The following is a 19,560-nucleotide window of genomic DNA, read 5'->3' on the forward strand; positions in this document are numbered from 1 at the left end:
GTAGACACATTTGTGATCACAGAAGCCCTCACTCCCTGAAGAAGTTGATGAATTGCCCCTTCTGGGGGGGGAAGATGTCCCACTAGATGGCTGTCTCTACATGAATGGCTAGTTTTACCTCTGAGCTGTAACTGAAAGTGTACGGCATGTTTTAGTAATGGCCAAATGCTACTCCTACAAAGGGCAGCTGTAGCAACGATAATGCCCTTTTCACAACCCTTCTCATTTTATAAAGACATGCAGTTTATCTTATTTGAGCCTCAAAATAACTTATGAGGTCTGTAGGATGAGTCTTACTGTCCTCACCTAGTCATACCTTGGCAGAACTGTGGTAGTAGAGCTCAGCTCACCTGGCACCTGGCTCCAAGACATGTCCACTTTGCCATGTGAGTCTTCACTAATAGCCTTTCTTTCTCTGTAGCCGCTGAGGGTCAACAGCCAGCCGGGCCCCCAGAAGCGATGCCTCTTTGTGTGTCGGCATGGTGAGAGGATGGATGTTGTGTTTGGGAAGTACTGGCTGTCCCAGTGCTTCGATGCCAAAGGTGAGTCGTTGGTGGGCCTGCTCAGCACTGCCATACCCATAATGGCCTTTAGGGGGCACAGTCAAGCTACAGTTATCCAGATGGAGTCATTTATAGTTTTGTGTACTATAGAAAATGTCTGTTATCCGTAAGCCCCTCCTGATTGTCTTGAGCTTTAGGGAAGAAGTAAGTGTTCTTGTCCCCATTCTATAAACTTGGATACCAGGACCAAAGAAGACAGATGTCTTGCCCAAGGCCACATGGCAAAGTCAGCAGCAGCAACGTGCCCTAATCCCATGGCCAGAGCTCCTGCCATTAAACCTCCGGGGCTCACTGGGTTCCATTTTCACTTGAGTGGCATTTGAAGATACGGAGGCTTGCCTGCCTTAGGGTGCATGGTTATTACCTTCACTGAGAAACTACCTCATGTCACTTTTGTCAGTAGAATGGAAGAGTGAATTCCAAGTCACTTTATGAAACAAAATATCAGCCTTGATATTTTCCGTCAGCTCCAGAGAGCTCAATGTGATCTCTTTGGCCAAGAAGGAATGGGGGTGGAGAGTGTCAGGATCAGTAAGGGAGTCCCAAGTAAACAAGAAATGTATGTATCCTCTGTCTAACTTTTTTATTTTTCAGGCCGCTACATACGGAGCAACCTGAACATGCCTCATAGTTTACCTCAGCGGAGTGGTGGTTTCAGAGATTACGAGAAAGATGCTCCCATCACTGTGTTTGGATGCATGCAAGCGAGACTAGTGGGTAAGTATCCTAGAGTGACTGTACTCCAGGCATTTCTTGCCGCCTCCTTCAAAACGCTGGTACCATGGATATGCAGGACCCTTCCTGGGGACTTCTATAACTTTCCTACAAGTAATAAATTTCCTCAATTCAAAAGGAACTTACTACACAACCATTAAGTTTAGGACACTGTGCTCAGCCCTGGGTTGGTTGACCAAAGTGAATGAGGTGTGGTCCTTATTGAGGACCTCGTGATCCAGTAATGGCTTGGGTTACTGTGCTCACTGTTGGATGTAGCAGACAGGTCAGCCTCTAGTTCAAGACAGCAGCATCTCCAGCATGACTGTGGAAGAGGACAAGAGTGAAGAAGACGGACCCTGGACTCGCTGAATTTATAAAGGCCAACTGATCCTTTGAAGATGCCCAGCTCTCTGCAAGCCCATTCCGTTACTGCCGTGGGGAGATAGTACTTTCCTGTTCAGTCGCTTAGCAGATATGTAGTGCTCACTTACTTTGTGCAAGGTATTGGACTAGGGGAACCCAAGTGTGAGTCAGGGAAACAAACTTATGCGTGGATAAATATCATACAATATGATATACATAGAGCTATGCGTGGTCACCAAATATTATGGGAACACAAAAAGACATCTAAGAGATGAAGAGGTGAGCTGGGAGCTGAAGTGGAAGTTAGCTGGGTAAAGAAGGAGCAGGAGTGAGGAAATGGCATTCTCAGTGGGAGGGACCACATAAACTGTCTGAGGCTTGAGAAACAGCCTCAGGAATGCAGGGGAAACAAAGTGCCTTGTGTCTAGAGTATAAATTGCAAGGCAAGGCAGAGATGAGGCTGGCAAGATGGATAAAGGCAAGTTCATGGAAGACCTTGATCACCATATTAAGGTGCTCGGATTTAATCCAGTAGACAAAATAACTGGTTTCCAGGCCCGGCGTGGCGGCTCTCACCTACAGTCTAGCACTTTGAGAGGCTGAGGCAGGAGGATTGCTTGAGACCTGGAGTTTGAGGCTGCAGCGAGGTATGATCGCACCCCTGCACTCCAGCCTGAGTGACAGAGCAAAACCCTATCTCTGAAAATTAAATTAAGAATAATAATGAATTTTTTAAAGAAGTGGATTTTATGAGGATAGCATTAAAGTATGAGGTGTTGGGATTTATCTCTGGTGTCTAAGAATATGACACGTTGAGATTTTGGTTAGCAGAGAATAAAATTAAAACAAGACCTAATATTCATAAAATAAATCCTCTTTCACAAACTCGAAGCCAAAGTATTGTCCTGTTTCTTATATCTCCTAGCTAAAGGCTTTACCACTTGTTAGCACCAGAGGGAAGGGAAAGAAAAGACAAGAAGGGCTCTGTCACTTGCTCTCATAGGAACACCGATGAGGGGTTTTGTTAGAAACTAACAGAGGCTGACACCACTGGCTCTATGTGAGCCCCAGTTAGGAAAGAAGGGTTTACAGGGGCTTACTGCTTGGCCCCCTCTCACCCTGCGAATCAAGGTGAGACTGAGTAAATCCATCAGACTGATTCTTTTGTGGTTTTCTTTGCAGGCGAAGCCTTATTAGAGAGCAATACCATTATCGATCATGTCTATTGCTCCCCGTCCCTTCGCTGCGTTCAGACTGCACACAATATCTTGAAAGGTAAGACTTGTAGGTTGACAAAAACAAGTAGTCCATCCCTCTGTTTCTAGGCAGCCCCACACATAAATTATCTTAGAGTCATGGGACATTTGCCAGTTGAAAGCTTCGAATTTGGAATGAAGCAAGGATTCTTTCAGAAGGCAATCTTTGCCCAAGTCACAAAAACATACTCTGGCAGCCTAAGCGAAATAAGAGGAAGTATACTAATCATGTTTTCTTTGAGAATTTAAAGCACTCTTAGATGAATCCTAGGCTTGCAAAATGTTTAGAGCTTATAGAGTGTGATCCTTCCTTTACACTTAATAGTCAAATAACTTCTGTTTTGATCTGTTGTTTGCCTCCTGTGGTGTTGCTAGGAGCCTCAAATCTTAGTCATCATGTTTTTCCTTACTTAATTGGAAAGACTTTAAAAGCACCATTGCTACCAAGATACTCAACTTTCACCCTAAAATCTGTGGAAGCATGAGTTACAGGTATCTCCATTCTCATTTCATGGGAAGGAAAACTAAAAGGAACAGGATTAGACTGTTTACTTCTACCAAAGAAATGAATGAGCCAGAAATAAGCCAACAAAGAACTCGACACTACATCTGAGTCTTCTATCCTTTAACCTTAAGTAAACCTCTTCACTACCAGAAGGCATTTATGTATTAAATTTGCACAGAACAACTGGACTACATGCAATATGACGATAACTAAGCAGGGACCATTTCTAGGAAGCCAGCTACACTACAGTAAAACAGAGGGCTTCTGCACTGCTACTAGTAAATGTTCAGCATTCGATTTTCTGGTAGAGAAAATGAATAATTTACATGATATTCAAATACAATGTTGGATACTCAGAAACTATCTGAAGTTTCTTGGTAACACCATCATGGAATTTGCCTTAGAAAGAGGAATTATGGGGGCCAGGTGCGGTGGCTCATGCCTGTAATCCCAGCACTTTGGGAGGCCACTGAGGTGGGCGGTTCACGAGGTGAGGAGATCAAGACCATCCTGGCTCACACGGTGAAACCCTGTCTCTACTAAAAATACAAAAAAAAAAAAGAGCTGGGCATGGTGGCAGGTGCCTGTCATCCCAGCTACTCGGGAGGCTGAGGCCGGAGAATCACTTGAACCCAGGAGGCAGAGATTGCAGTGAGCCAAGATTGGGCCACTGCACTCCAGCCTGGGTGACAGGGCGAGACTCCGTATCAAAAACAAAAAAACAAACAAACAAAACAGAAAAAGAAAGAGGAATTATGGTAGTCACAGAATTGAATAAATTTTCTCTTTTTGAGATAGAATCTCACTGTGTCACCAAGGCTGGAGTGCAGTGGCACAATCTTGGCTCACTACATCTTTCGCCTCCAGGGTTCAAGTGATTCTCCTGCCTCAGCCTCCTGAGTGCTGGGACCACAAGTGCATGCCACCATACCCTGCTAATTTTTGTGTTTTGGGTAGAGATGGGGTTTCACCATGTTGGCCAGCCTGGTCTCAACTCCTAACCTCAAGTGATCCGCCCTTCTCAGCCTCCCAAAGTGTTGGGATTACAGGTGTGAGCTACCGAACCCAGCCTTGAATAAATTATATGGACAATGACCTGTGGCCTTTTTCCTTAAGTCAGATATGACTTAAAGCCAGCATACATCCTCAGAGTATGGCAGGAGTATTAAACTCACGTGTTAGTAATACACAAAAATTAAAAACCTTGTCCAAATCCACATGCTTCCACTTCTGTTTAGCTATGTATAGCAGCCAGTAGGAAAGAGAATAACTGATTTATCAGAATTTTTATAACAATTTGGCCTGAGAATATAGAGGCACTTCCTTCATCTTCACTGTCTTTTACCCCTAAGGTTTACAACAAGAAAATCACTTGAAGATCCGTGTAGAGCCTGGCTTATTTGAGTGGACAAAATGGGTTGCTGGGAGCACGTTACCTGCATGGATACCTCCATCGGAGTTAGCTGCAGCCAACCTGAGTGTTGATACAACCTACAGGTAAGCCTGGGAAACTGCTGCTTACTGAGGCCAGTGTGGAAGTGCTTTCTGCACTAGCACTAGGCCAGGTTCGTGAAGGAGACAGGGCTGGACATCACCTACAGGCAGTTGTCCATAGTGGTGGAAATTGAGCTGTGATTTTCGACATCAAAACTGGAGAAAAGCCAGCATTTTTTTCATATTTGGCATTAGTGTGGATTAGATTCTCCAGCCTCACCCCCGTGTTGGATTTTTCTGACTTTATTATACCTGCTTCACTGTAATAAAACCATTTTGCATTCCAGCCATAAGCACCAGCTAGTGATGATGCAGTTGAGAAGATTGGAGCAATAAGGGAGATGACGATGTCTTACAGTTTCTACATTTAATTTTTCAAAGCATTTTTAAATCTCTGTATTATCTTTGTTTATTATTGCTATATCCCCAGAATGTAGGTAAACCATTTTTATATACGAGAGAGTTCAAATAACTTGCCTAAAAGTATTTATACATTTAGTGACCACATATAACAATAATAATAATAACCTTTATTCATCATTTTCTACATGTCCAGCCTCATGCAATCTTCTGGGCAGTCATCCCATTCCTGTTCCTTTCCTTTTTCCATTAGACCCAACTGTGCTGGGATTTTAAAAAGTGTTTGTAGATTGCTTACAGCTGAATAATCCGCATGTACACAATTAAGAATTAATAATAGGGCCGGGCGCGGTGGCTCACGCCTGTAATCCCAGCACTTTGGGAGGCCGGGCTGGGTGGATCACAACGTCAAGAGATCGAGACCACCCTGGCCAACATGGTGAAACCCCATGTCTACTGAAAATATAAAAATTAGCTGGGTGTGGTGGTGCGCACCTGTAGTCCCAGCTACTTGGGAGGACTGAGGCAGGAGAATCGCTTGAACCCAGGAGGCGGAGGTTTTGCAGTGAGCCGAGATTGTGCCACTGCACTCCAGCCTGGTGACAGAGTGAGACTCCATCAAAAAAAAAAAAAAAGAATTAATAATAACAAGTTGTCAAGATAAGCAGAACTTTCTTATGTGATATCTATTGACCTTTCATTTCAAATACCTACCCAAACCACAAATAAAGCAATGTGCATTTCTAGCTAAGGTAATAAAGAATATCTTCTTTTTCCATACTCATATTTTCTGCTCAGCAAGTAAGACCTCAGATGACCCCATTAACTAGTTATGTGCTGCTGCTTCTTGTCTGAAAGGAATTAGCATTGCTCAAAAATAAAATTAGATCGATCAACAGGATCCCCTACGAATACACTTCACATTTTGTCCTATCCCCTTTCTGGCCACCGTTTTTCTGCTCTTTGCAGGCAGTTAGCAATAAATTGTTGTCCCCATGCAACAGCCAGCATCCCTTTGGCCTGGAAAGAGGGGGAGTTGCCACCAACATTGGTTAAGTGACTTTCATCATTCACCACCAGTCCCACCCAGACCAATTTGGGTCAACTATGTCTTTGATATTTCCTTTAGGTGTGTTCTGCCATTGCCTCCCAAGCTGCCTTACAAAGGTCTCCAGAATCATCCTACCTGAGCCTGTCAATGTACACTCAGATACACACCCCACCAGCAGTGTGAGCAGAAGGATGGATGCCAGGAACTTGGGGATCAGGACACAGTCCTGATTCCAAATTGCCTTTTCCTCTCCGGCAAATCAGAATTCAATTCAACCATTTTCTGTTTGGTGAGGGAATTGGGGGAGGAGTTGAAGCCTCTAATTTGAAAAATCAGTTGAGAAAGCCAAAGTGTAAGCATGTGAAAGGGACAGCCCTGGAGCTTAATTACCTATGAAATTAATGATGCCAAATGAACAAGCCTTTGGAAGCAAGGAAGTGGTGCCCAAATGATTGAAGACACATGGTGACAGGCAGAAGGGCAAGCCCTGAGAGCCGGGGTAGTGTGAGTCAGGCAGGCTCTGCTGAAAGAGCCCTCTCACCTTGCAACAGGGGTAGGAAGAGAACAGGAGGGAGGTGAGACTGAAAGCCGAGTTAGGGAAGCTAACCAGGCTGGTGACTAATATCGAAGCGTCATCCACAGGCAGCAAGACCAGCCTAGGGCCTGGGGGATTGAAAAGCAACCCTAGCCTTGAGGAGCTGGGCCAGAGGAGCAAGGCAGAAAAAACAAAATCCACACCAGCTGGGTGGGGCTTCAGAACAGGGCATGGGACTGGGGCGGGGGACTGGGGGAGGGCATGGATCTGGAGTGTTAGAGGGGAAACAAATCAAACTTTGGTGTGAGGCTCAAAGCACAGGCCTGTGCTTACAACCTGGACCACAGCAAGGTGGGGAGCAGAGAGTATATGGGGGAGGATACTGTTTCCGGGATGCCACCTGACTTCCAGAACACCGTATTCCAGGTTCAGTGGGTGGTGGGAAGGCCACCTGACTCTGAGGACAGTACAGGGCCTGCAGGTGTGGCTAGCAGCGTGACATGACCTGCTGACAGGGGTGAGGGAGCTCTGACTCAGGCCAAGCCCATCAGGGCTCCAGACACTGGAGTCATTCACAGGCTCTACTTTAAGGTGCTGGGAGAAGCCATAGGCAAGAACTGATCAGGAGGAACCAGATCCCAGTACGTCTCCCGCTCTTCACCTACATAAATCTCACACATTACGTGGTCTCACCCTTGAAATGACTCCCTGGGCCATACAAAGTGGCCTTTTCTCACTGCGGGGAGGAGACAGGCCTGGGAGATCAGGTGACATAAATGGAGATGGAACTGGGTGAGAGGTGGGGATGGGGAGAGAAAAAGAGGAGAAAGCTTGCTCTAGAACAATGAGGTGCAGCCCCAACAAGTGGTGATTCAGGTCTCTACCTATCCCCCAGGGTGTTGTGAGACTCAGAAGGCTGTTTCCTAGGAGAAACATGCATGCTGAGAGAATGCAAGTTTCCTTCAAGTGGAACGGCATCCTTCCTCTCTGGACAGTAAGCCTATGTGCACAGAAGGGCAGGCTTAACAAGGGCACTGTCAGAAGCTGTGTGTGGAGGATAGGCTCACAGGCCAGACCCCAGACTCAGGTTCAGATCCAGGTTCTAAGAGTCGCTAACGGTGTTAGCATAGGCAAGTCAGCTGCAGCCTTTCTGAGCTTCTGTTTTGTCATCCATAAACAGCATTTACAAAAGCATTGCTGGGAGGATTAGACTGAAAGAATGCAAGTAGGATGCTTGCCCAGAGCCTGACACATACGGGAACCTCAGTAAATAGTTTCAGTGCTAATAGTAGCAGTAATAGTATATTCTGATCCAGAGGCCACGTGAATTCATTTTGAGAACTTACCACACCTCCACCAGGCACTAAACACCCAGCAGTGAAAGACAAAATATGAAAACTGACAAAGTAAGAAAATTGAAATGACATAGTTGTACCCAGAAAACGAGATAAACATCTTGTGGACCAGAAACAACACAGAAACTCTACATAGGTAAGCAGGGTGGAGGCAAGCAGAGACGGGCCCCAAGGGCATTGGAGACTGGGTTTGAAGACATGCAGGGGCAGCAGGACAGGAAGCCTAGCTTTGATCATCCTCTTCCATGCTGTGTTAGTTCGTTTTCACGCTGCTGACAAAGACATACCTGGGACTGGGCAATTTACAAAAGAAAGAGGTTCTAATTGGACTTATACTTACACGTGGCTGGGGAAGCCTCACAATCATGCCGGAAGGCAAGGAGGAGCAAGTCACGTCTTACATGGATTGCAGCAGGCAAAGAGAGAGCTTGTGCAGGGTCCCCCCCTTTTTAAAACCATCAGATCAGCCGGGTGCAGTGGCTCACGTCTGTAATCCCAGCACTTTGGGAGGCTGAGGTGGGTGGATCATCTGAGGTCAGGAGTTCAAGACCAGCCTGGCCAACATGGTGAAACCCTGTCTCTACTAAAAAAAATACAAAATTAACCGGGCGTGGTAGTGCATGCCTCTATTCACAACTACTCGGGACGCTGAGGCAGGGGAATCGCTTGAACCCAGTGGGTGGAAGATGCAATAAGTCAAGATCAAGCCATTGCACTCCAGCCTGGGCAGCAAGAGTGAAACTCCGTCTCAAAAATAAAAAACAAACAAAAACAGATAACAAAAAATAAAATAAAAAATAAAACCATCAGATCTCATGCGACTCATTCACTATCACGAGAACAGCACAGGAAAGACCTGCCCCCATGATTCAGTTATCTCCCACCAAGTCCCTCCCACAACATGTGGAAATTCAAGATGAGATTTGGGTGGAGGACACAGCCAGGCCCCCAAGCCGGTAGGGGACAAACAGTATCACATGCCTTCGTAGATTGTATAGTAATTATCATTTACATCACTGGCCTCTTCACCCCCAACCACAGACAGAGAACTTCTCCAGCACAGAAATTGAGTTGTCTTCATCTTTATGCCCTGCACTTCTTCTTGTGCCAAGTGTGTGGTCTATGTTCAAAATAAGAGAGAAATAAAAGGAAAAGGCTGGTGAAATGTTATAAACTCACAAAGAATCAGATGGACCTAATATCTGCTTTTAAAACCTATCCTTGCAGCTCTTGAAGAGAGGCCTGGGAAATCCCCACTGATGTAAATAGGTTGAGGGTTCCCATCTCTGCTTTGTTTTGTATTAGCTATGTGACTAGGACCATCAATCAAGGGCTTATATGTTATCCTGTGAATGAGACTTGCACTGAATGTCTCATTTTTCACCTGGTCACTGTGACGCCATACATGTAGCTGTTATTTCTGTACATTTCCACTCCATGTTCATACAGTGGAAATACCCTTCCCTATACCTTTCTCCTTTCTAGGGAAATGGATAAGCAAACAGATCTATGGGATCTTTAGAAAGGCCTTGAAATAAAAGTTTGGATCTTCCTTTGTCTCAAGATCAAAATGTTTTCATTTCCTTTGTTCATTTTTCTATTACAGACCTCACATTCCAGTCAGCAAATTAGTTGTTTCGGAATCCTATGATACTTATATCAGTAGGAGTTTCCAAGTAACAAAAGAAATAATAAGTGAATGTAAAAGTAAAGGTAAGTGGTTATTATTCTGAACTCCATCTTTACGTACGTGATTATTTCTCTATAATGGTTAATAGGCTATTCAAGATGTTTCAACTTGCTTTGACTAACCAAAGAAATGTATTTCCAGATTTTCTTCCAGATACTTTTACATTAAATGTGTAATATTCTCTGAGTACCTAAAATGGTAGATATTCCAGGGGTTTATACCAGACTTAGTTACTATTCTTAATAACTTAAATTCTGCATTATAGCTATTCTTCTTGCACCCTGTGAGATTCCCTCGTACAATTTCCAAAAGCTCTAGCATGCCGCTGTTTTGCCTATCATTGATCCAGCAGCATGCACACCTACACACAACACACCTACACAGACACACACACCTTCCTGCTATCACCAAGAGCAGTGTTCTGTAAGGCTCAAGTGTGTTTGCTATTGAATTTTCTAAACATTGAGCTCAAATATTTAACACGTAAGATTGTTCACTATAAATTTTTTAGTGAAAAAGACAGATTGCAAAACAAGTGTGGACATTCCCTTCATCTTTTTTTTTTTTAAGTTAAAATACTTATATTCAAACGGTAGACAGCCATGAGCAACAGTATTATGGATGATGCCCACCTTCCAGTTTTCATTGATTAGCCAGTCACTGCCATAAAGGTACACAACATGTTCTATCAACCAGAAAGTCTCAAGTGCTCACAGTTCTACAGTGGGAGCATTTAAAACTATATTAGAAGGAGTAACACCGAAAGCCCTATGGACCTACAGCAGTTCTGTATCTTGATTGTCATGGTGTTACACAAAGCTACACATATGATAGAATTGCATGAACTGTATCGTCACATACACACAAACTACTGTTTGCACACCTGCTAAAATCTGAATACGCTGTGTGTATTGCACCAGCGTCCATTTCCTGGGTCTGATACTGTACCATAGTTATGTAAGATGTTACCATTGGAGGGGGCTGGGAGGAAGGGTTCATGGGACCTTGCTGGTATGTATGTATATGTATTGTATGTAGCCCTCCCATAAGTCAATAATAATTATTATTATTATTACTGAGACAGGGTCTTGCTCCTGTCACTCAGGCTGGAGTGCAGTGATGCAATCATGACTCACTATAGCCTCAGTCTCCTGGGCTCAAGTGATCCTTTCACATCGGCCTCCCAAGTAGCTGGAACTACAGTCACAGGCCACCACACCCAGCTAATGTTCTTTTAATTTTCTGTAGGGACAGGGTCTCACTATGTTTCTCAGGCTGGTCTCAAACCCCTGAGCTCAAGTGATCCTCCCTCCTCATTCTCTCAAAGTACTGGAATTACAGGGATGAGCCACCACACCTGGCCCCATACATCTGTAACTATTTTAAGATAAAATGTTTTCTTTAAAAAAAATTAGGCTGCCTTATCAATAACAAAGCACTTACAAAATATTGCTTAGGCAAATTGTCTTTTTCTTGAGTGTGTTTGCACCCCTCCAGAACATTTAGTTAGCTTCCAGTATTTGCAGTTTCCGTGTCTTTATAGAAACAGTCTTCCCATTCCTTGCCATTTTCCCCCAGGAAATAACATCCTGATTGTAGCCCACGCATCTTCCCTTGAAGCTTGTACCTGCCAACTTCAGGGCCTGTCACCTCAGAACTCCAAGGACTTTGTACAAATGGTCCGAAAGGTAATTCATTCTTGCTCTGTGGGGTCCGTGATGGCTAGTAGTTTGAGGTCAGCACAGTGACTGGCTGATTACTAAGTTCTTTGAAGCATGTGTTTATGCTGAGCTGGGAATATTCATTTATTGAGTCTCTCAACCAAGACGTATTGAGTGCTCCTCTGTGCAGGGCACTTTATTAAGCCTTGTGTTAGAAAAACAATGTATTACAGCTAGTTCTAGCTTCTAAGAGCTAAAATGTAGGAAGCAGCTAGGAATTATAAGCAAATTGTCCAGATTTCCCTGAGGGACCTTCTTTGAATTTCCCGGAGGGAACTTGGGTTGGATCAATAGAGGTCAGTCCAAAAGACAGCATCTGAAAGCTTAACTCAAACACAGGTCCTTGAAGGTAGGCTGAGGCGTGCAGCAATTTAAAATGAGGGGGCTAAGAGGCAAAGCCAGGAACAAGACAGCAAGACAGAAAACCCATGAGGCTGACCCACACATCTGGAGTCTTCCTTTCTGTGGGAGAGGTTTTCTGGTCAGCTGCCTCCCACACACTTCCCTTCAGGCGAATTACATACTTCCTTTCTCTGCCACCAGAGAAACTGGTTCAAACTCATTCGCAATTTTTTTTCACATTTTTGAAAAGTTTATTTATGCATCTGTCCTCATTTGTAAGTGCTGGAAGACAGAGAATTTTGTCTTGTTTGTAAATGCAGCTCTCTGGACACAGACAAAAATAAGTTTTAAAATTGCTGTGACAACTGAAGTGAGGGAGAGCACAGCTTCAGCTTTGAATGTTACAGAGACTCATAAGGAGAAAAAAAAAACGGGTGAAACAAATTTTTTAAAATTGGAGCATCTTTTCCTTTGGGTCCAAGTATAATTTCAGAAATGTTTGAGCTGCCTTTTTCTTTTCCTTTTTTTTTTTTTTTTTTTTTTTGAGACAGAGTCTCACTCTGTCACCCAGGCTGGAGAGCAGTGACAGAATCTCAGCTCACTCTAACCTCTGCCTCCTGGATTCAAGCGATTCTCCTGATTCAGCCTCCCAAGTAGCTGGGATTACAGGCACACGCTACCATGCCCAGCTGATTTTTTGTATTTTTAGTATAGACGAGGTTTGCCATGTTGGCCAGGCTGGTCTTGAACTCTTGACCTCAAGTGATCTGCCTGCCTCGGCCTCCCAAAGTACTGGGATTACAGGCGTGAGCCACTGTGCCTGGCCTTAAGCTGCCTTTTTAACTTGACTTGCAATTAGGAATTAACTCCTGATATTGTAGCCTTATGTATTTTGGTCCTCTTTTTCTGCATTAAACCTATCTTCTAATATCCCCTTCCTTTACGACTCTTACTTCAGATCCCATATCTGGGATTTTGTTCCTGTGAAGAATTAGGAGAAACTGGAATATGGCAGCTGACAGATCCACCAATCCTTCCTCTTACCCATGGACCAACTGGGGGCTTCAACTGGAGAGAAACCTTGCTTCAAGAATAAACCACACCAGTGAACAAGACGGAAAGGCCTTTTGGAGACGTGTCTTTTTGTGTGTTTAAAAATCCACACCACATTCTAAGTGGACAGCTCAGAATAATTTAGCATTTCCTTTCACACTTAAAGTTCTTAAGATGAGACTGTGTAAATGAGAGAAAGACTTGATTCAGAGGAAAAAAAATGTGTTCTCTCTGGACTCTTGCCTAGCTCACAAGGCTTTGGAGAATTGTCTCCCTAACTCGGGGCACCTGCTACAGAAGAGAATGTTTCATTCCTTCCAGGTATGCACAGCTAAGGGGCCTCATTCCTCCCAGAGGGAGCTGCTGGCCCGCTCTAAGGGGTACAAGAGGAAGGAGTGTGCCCAGACCAGCTGGGGGAGTATTGAAAGGGCAGTTTGGGGATGGAATTTTTTTTGATCTCCATTTTCCAGTTAGGCAGAGCCAAGCTGAGGAATCCTTTTAAGATTATTAGAAAACATGCCCTGAAGAGAGTTGTTCTTAGGTCACACATGAAATCCTACCCTCATAGCCCCCATACACCAGTGTTGCTGGCTGAAGACACCTGCTTAAGGATGCTAACATTTACCCTGGTACTGCCACATTCTCTGTAGAGCAGCTGGCCCTTCTTGCTACAGCCCTTCCCACCCCCTTGCTTCTGTGAAATGGGGAGACAAAGCACTTTTGCTCTCCAAAGCACTTTTGGATACTCAGGAGGAAAGATAAGATACGTGTTTGAAGTATTCAATCATAGGAGCAAAGAACTTGCAAAATATGAAGTGACTTGGAATTACCCGTGTTGTAGCCTAATGTGCTACTGCATTTCTAAATCACCAGTATTTGCTTGTCTTTGCCTAGGGACAAAGCCTAGACTCTAGACTCATAGTCTAGACTCTAGACTATGTTAACTAGTTAAGGATGTTACATTTTGAAAGGATGTATGTTAGATATATTACTTGCAGCAAGAAGTTCACTCTGTGCAATATGGACGTGTTTGCAAACCATACCAAGGGTCAGGTTGCTGTACACTTACAGTACATGTCAACCATAACAGAACATCCACAAATGCATCAATTATACCAGGGATGTATAGTAAGTCAGGGAACTGATATAAATGATGACAGTCATGGCTGCACTGCTACTTGTGCTGTCGTTTTGTTTGTTTTTCTATAATAATTTAAAATATATAGGTAGGGCTACTTGAGGAAATTTGGAGACCCACATTCTGTGGTTTCTCATTATGCTTACTTCCTGCATTTAGAGGGAGTTTATTTAAAAGAAAAATAAATGACAATCAAACCAAATCATCAGTTATCAATGTCTGTTTAATTGTGTGACTATCTGACTGTTGATGGCCACAGACGATGGTCTCCGATGGTATAGTTCACTCTGTAGAAGATGTATGCAAAGTGAAACGCTGGCCCTTCAAAGAAACAGTAGTTAGTGTAAAATGAATGTTTGTATGTTGCAGTAGCATTGACTGTGTTTCAAAACTCAGATGCATAAAACGTGAGGTATATAAAAATAGATCTATGCCTGTATTTGAAACTACAACTTGATAACCCCTAGAAAGAAGATGACATGAAAGGATGCTGGCTATATACGTTAATCAGCAAAAGGATCATAGTTGTTCTGTTTTTAGAGACAGGGTCTCACTATATTGCTTAGGCTGGTCTTGAACTCCTGGGCTCAAGCGATCCTCCTGCCTCTGTCTCCCAAAGTGCTAGGATTACAAGTGTGAGCCACCACACCTGGCCCATAATTGTATTTTTTTAGGTCACTTAGAAAAATATGTCATGCATTTTACATTTTGAGAAACAAATCATGGTTTCTTCTAGCATTGCACAAACATTGACCCAGCTTCTGGGTATGGAAATAACTCTGTCGTGACATGTTAATATAAAATGTTGGAGGGGAATATTCCCAGTAAAGGTCTTAAAAGAAAAGTCACATTACAGCTAATGTAATGGCCCTACCATTCATTCTTCTGGTATTTGTAATGAAGTGAATCCACTGTTTAATCAGATCCACAATCTTTAACAGATTCACCACAAATTTTTTGTGGGCGTTGAGTGCTCAGAATAATGCTTGAACGCCTCACCTTGAAACTGTAGCAGTGTGTTCTGGGCAGTATCTGTAATGTATGAAATAGAGTCTGGAATAGGTTATCCACTCCATCTCTCTAGGTTATGTTAGTCATATGATTGCCTGATAAATCTGTCTGACTGGGCTACAATCCATTGTTCTTAGTCCAATATGGACACTGCCTTAGGCAATGGTCTATATAAGCAAAAGGAGATAGAGATCTGAAATAATTTTCTGAATAATTTAGGTGGAAAACAAGAAAGAGTGTATTTCTCTGCTTTCATTTCAATTTCATTATTTCAAATTGCTTATCAAAATGGCCCAAAAGTTCTGAATTCACATTAGGTTCTTCTTGCACACTTACCTACTTAAAAAACTAAACTTGCACTGCAACTGAGAAATTATTTGGAAATCATGTGGAATCTATGTATAATCAAAGAAACAGACAACTATATTACTCAATTTCATATACATCCAAAAAGTATAGGCTAATATTATATATAACCTGAAGTTGCAGCTGATTCTTTTTGATCTGAAGCTGATGCTTATTAGGACAAATGATGTATGGGGAGAGGAGAAGGAAGGAAGGGCAAGGAAGGAATTGACAGATAAGAAGCAAATGGTTTCTTGTACAGAGGAATTTTGTTTTAATGTAGAAAGTTATTTGAAATGAAGTAGGTGAAATGAAATTAACTAAAGGTTTTAATCTGGGATTGAAAGCCTGAAACCGTTTCCTGCTTCTACAAGTGTGCCACATCAATCCGGTAATGCCCCAGTGTTAGTCACAGATAGAACTTTGTTTCCTGTGATTTTAAAATACCGCATCTGTTCCTCCATGGACTAGAGTAATTGGCACATTTTAATGCATAAGCTGGGGGTTTCATTTTCCCAGGCTCTCTTCACCATCACTGCATTGGTAGCTAGGAGCTTATTGCTTCACCCAGTATGGAGTTCAGATTACAGTGTTTTCCATTACATTTAGATTCATAGAATCTGAATGGCTGATTAAATGGCCATCTGATGGCTGAAAGAGGGGCGTATTTTTCACTCTGTAGTGAAAGGCTTGGAGGAGTTTCTACTTTTTATTTTAATTATACTTTAACCAAAGAATTATTTTAAAGTAACCTTATATTTGAAAGATGATTTTGCAAAAAATAAAAAACAAAAAATATGTCTTCTGGAGTGATGTCTGTTTGGTAAATCATTGTTGATAATTTCCTTGTTAGTGGTATTTGGAATGCATATAGATTGTCCTGTCATTGTGTTTAGCATTACCATAAATGTATCTTTTCCACTCAACTAGCTGTATTCGTATTAAAATGAAGTCTGTTATTTCAATTACCTAGTGTCGTTGGGAACTAATTGAACAGCTACAGTAAGAGAAGTTCCTATCTCATTGCCTTTGTGGAAAGGCTTCCCTATGTGGTAAAAAGAAGGCATTCCTCCGTAACCTAGGCACTCTGCAAGTCCAGTGTTTAATTTCAAAGCAGTGATGAATTGCTCTTTTGAAATTACTCTAAGTAATCCATGTGTTAGAATACAGATGAACCTCCGTTTGATTTCACAGGCTTCAGCACAGACAACTGTTACTGAGTCTGCACGAACTTAGATAATGAGGTGCAGGGTTATTTGCATTTAAATTGTAATCCAGCACACGTGTGAGAGAGAAGAGGCGCTAGTCTAAAAGGCTGCCTTGCGGGGAGAGATGAGACAGGCGGAGGAAGGTGGGGTAAGGAGCGATTTAACATCTATTTAGGTTAATGTTCACTTTACAAAGGTGATGGGGATATTTTGTTAGGTGATAGCAGATGCTTTTCATTTTTAAACATAGGATTAAAATTGGATTTGCTTCTCTTTAATACTTCAACATATTGAATTTTCCTAGGAAAGTGACTAGCTATAATGAAAATTCAAGGGAAAGGGGAAAAAGATTGTCTGTAAATGCAGATGAAATAACTTCATTTTAAAATACAAATAATAGTAGGTTTGGTGTATGTAGGTTTAAAATTATAGTGATGAGTAGTCAAACTTAATATACAATCAGTTCTTACAAATATTTTACACTTAGCTGCCATTACACAACAAATTGGAATTTTGCAGCTGTTCAACTACCATGGACTCTGTACAGGATAGCTGTGTATAACGGGAAATATGTACTGCTTCTTTCTTTGATTGTCACTCACGATGGAAACACCATGCCAAGGCATTTTGGTTATGCACAGATCATTCTAAACCTGTTATTTTGGAGAGGTATATTGGTTTCTTTCTCATTTATAAGGCTATTGTATTTTTTTTCTATGTGATTCAGGTGTATTTATTTGAAGACTATTTGTAATTATAGGAAAACCACACCTACCTGTATTGCCAAATTCTTTGTAAACTCTCCGTGGCATTTGTGCTTTCCTGGCTGAGAGCTCTCCCCTGTTGATACAGCTATGGCACCATTGTAATTACAGGTGCACCTTTCAGGTGCATCTCCATTAAATGGTTCATAGATGATTTAATAAAAAGAAACTTCTTAGTTGATCCAGAGCAGTGTCATTTTAAATCTGAGTGGTCTCTTCCTATTGTGTTTTCAGATGTTACTTTGTTCATTATTATTTCATAAACGTGCATTCAGAGTGTGATTCTGTTTTCAAAAGGCCAGAGGACACGTGCTGCCGATGGAAGGGGAGGATGCTCCAGCAGCACTGTGTGTCTCTGGACCCTTCTGACCAGGCATCAAGCCTCCATGCCATCCAGACTGGGGAGCTGGACACCCACTGTGTGTGAAAAAAGCAAGATTCAAAATGCGTCCCCTGCCCTATGTGCAAACTAGGGAACAAAAAATATCTTTCCTTCTACCTATCCTAGGTTCATGGCTGAGGCCCCTATAACAAAAGATAGATTGACAAAAGAAAAAGCATATAAGTTTTTCATGTCTTGGGGCCAAGGGAAAGCTTCGCCTCTACCCTCTGAAGGTTCACTGAAAATAATTGACAGGAGGCAGATTAATAGAAAAAGCATATAAATATATTAACTATGTGAGCATGTAGAGTATCACAGAGTGAGTGCCCAATCTCCCAACGGGGTACAGAGGCTTATATACCCTACATCTTAGGGGAAAGAGGAAGTGTGGATGATTTCAGGCAGATAGTAAATGATTTTTAAAGAAATTCAATGGACTTGAAGAACAGACAATGGCCTGGGACAAAGTCGGTTGGACCCACAGAGTGGACAGTCATTTGGGACAAAAGTCTGTCCAGGTTTGTTGTCAGACTTTAGTCTACCTTCCTGTGATGTGAGTTCAGTCAATGAAAACTCCGAGAAGGGACCAGAAGTAATTGTTTCCTTCTTTGGTAGATATGAGAATAACCTCATCCTGTGCTTTGGGACAGGTAGAGGACTGAAAGACAGGGGACAGAGGAAGGAAAAGCAATTATTCTCCTTGGTGGGTCTGTCCAGTCTTTATGTAGATAGGGGAAAGGTTTCTTCTAGCATCTGTTGATCCCTAAGGGCCTTTAATTCAAAATACTCAGCTGGGTGTTGTGGCTCACACCTGTGATCCCAGTACTCTTGGAGACCAGAGCCGGAGAACTGCTTGAGCCCAGGAGTTCGAGACCACCCTAAGCAACATAGCAAGACCCTGTCACTACAAAAAAATACAAAAATTAGCCAAGTGTGGTGGTGTGCACTTGTGGTCCCAGCTAATCAGGAGGCTGAGGTGGGAGGATCACTTGAGCCCAGAATGTGTAGGTGACAGCCATGATCGTACCACTGTACTCCAGCCTGGGCAACAAAGCAAGACTCAAACAAACAGACAAAAACCCAAAATACTCATTATACCAGGGAGCCATATTTCGGGGGGGGAAGTTCCCTGTGTTCCTTTACATAACACAAAAACCTTCATACGGAAATGAAGATTTGAAGAAAACCAGTTAAACCTGAATATTTCAATGCAAAATTTGATGAAGAGTAGACAGTCATGGAGAAACATGATAGAGCTAAGAGTGTGATCTAATGGTAATAAACTGGGAGGACTTAATGAGGCCTGTGTGTTCAGATTCCCCTGGGTGTCCCTCTGTCTTCAAAGATGAAGGTGCTCATTTTCTTTGGGTCTAGGGAAGACACCTTTCCTAGCATAACAGCTAGGAAACATAACCTGCTTAGGAAAGGTTAGAGTCCTTCCTAGGTTTAATCACCGATTCAGGGGAGAAGGGTGGGAAGGGAGGAATGGTCAAAGTGACCTTCCTGCTCCTGTTGTTTTCTCACATTCCTTCATCTTAAACTATTCAAAATGCTGAGACGCAATATTTTCGGGTATTGTGCCCTGAACTCCATGTCACCTTCGTGGCTTACTACTACCCACCAAGGAGCTGCACCAACAATGATCCATAGAGTGAGAATTTGGGTAAGAGAGAGGGCACATTCAGCTCAAACTAGGATCTGCACTTC

General features: G+C 42.7%; 1 protein-coding gene across 2 annotated transcripts in view; it reads left to right on the forward strand.

Moving 5' to 3' along the window:
* Nucleotides 1–17,656, forward strand: part of UBASH3B (ubiquitin associated and SH3 domain containing B) — a 159,096-nt gene extending 141,440 nt beyond the window's left edge. For both annotated transcript variants that reach the window (XM_038005077.2, XM_038005079.2), the window contains exons 8-14: nt 422–542; nt 1,158–1,280; nt 2,826–2,918; nt 4,757–4,901; nt 9,806–9,912; nt 11,468–11,577; nt 12,911–17,656. In XM_038005077.2, coding sequence (XP_037861005.1) covers nt 422–542; nt 1,158–1,280; nt 2,826–2,918; nt 4,757–4,901; nt 9,806–9,912; nt 11,468–11,577; nt 12,911–13,048 — 837 coding nt within the window. In that variant the 3' untranslated portion in view covers nt 13,049–17,656. The remainder of the gene's footprint in view (nt 1–421; nt 543–1,157; nt 1,281–2,825; nt 2,919–4,756; nt 4,902–9,805; nt 9,913–11,467; nt 11,578–12,910) is intronic.
* Nucleotides 17,657–19,560: the final 1,904 nt, after the last annotated feature.

The sequence above is a fragment of the Chlorocebus sabaeus genome, chromosome 1, assembly GCF_047675955.1.
Source record: "Chlorocebus sabaeus isolate Y175 chromosome 1, mChlSab1.0.hap1, whole genome shotgun sequence".
Lineage (NCBI taxonomy): Eukaryota > Metazoa > Chordata > Mammalia > Primates > Cercopithecidae > Chlorocebus > Chlorocebus sabaeus.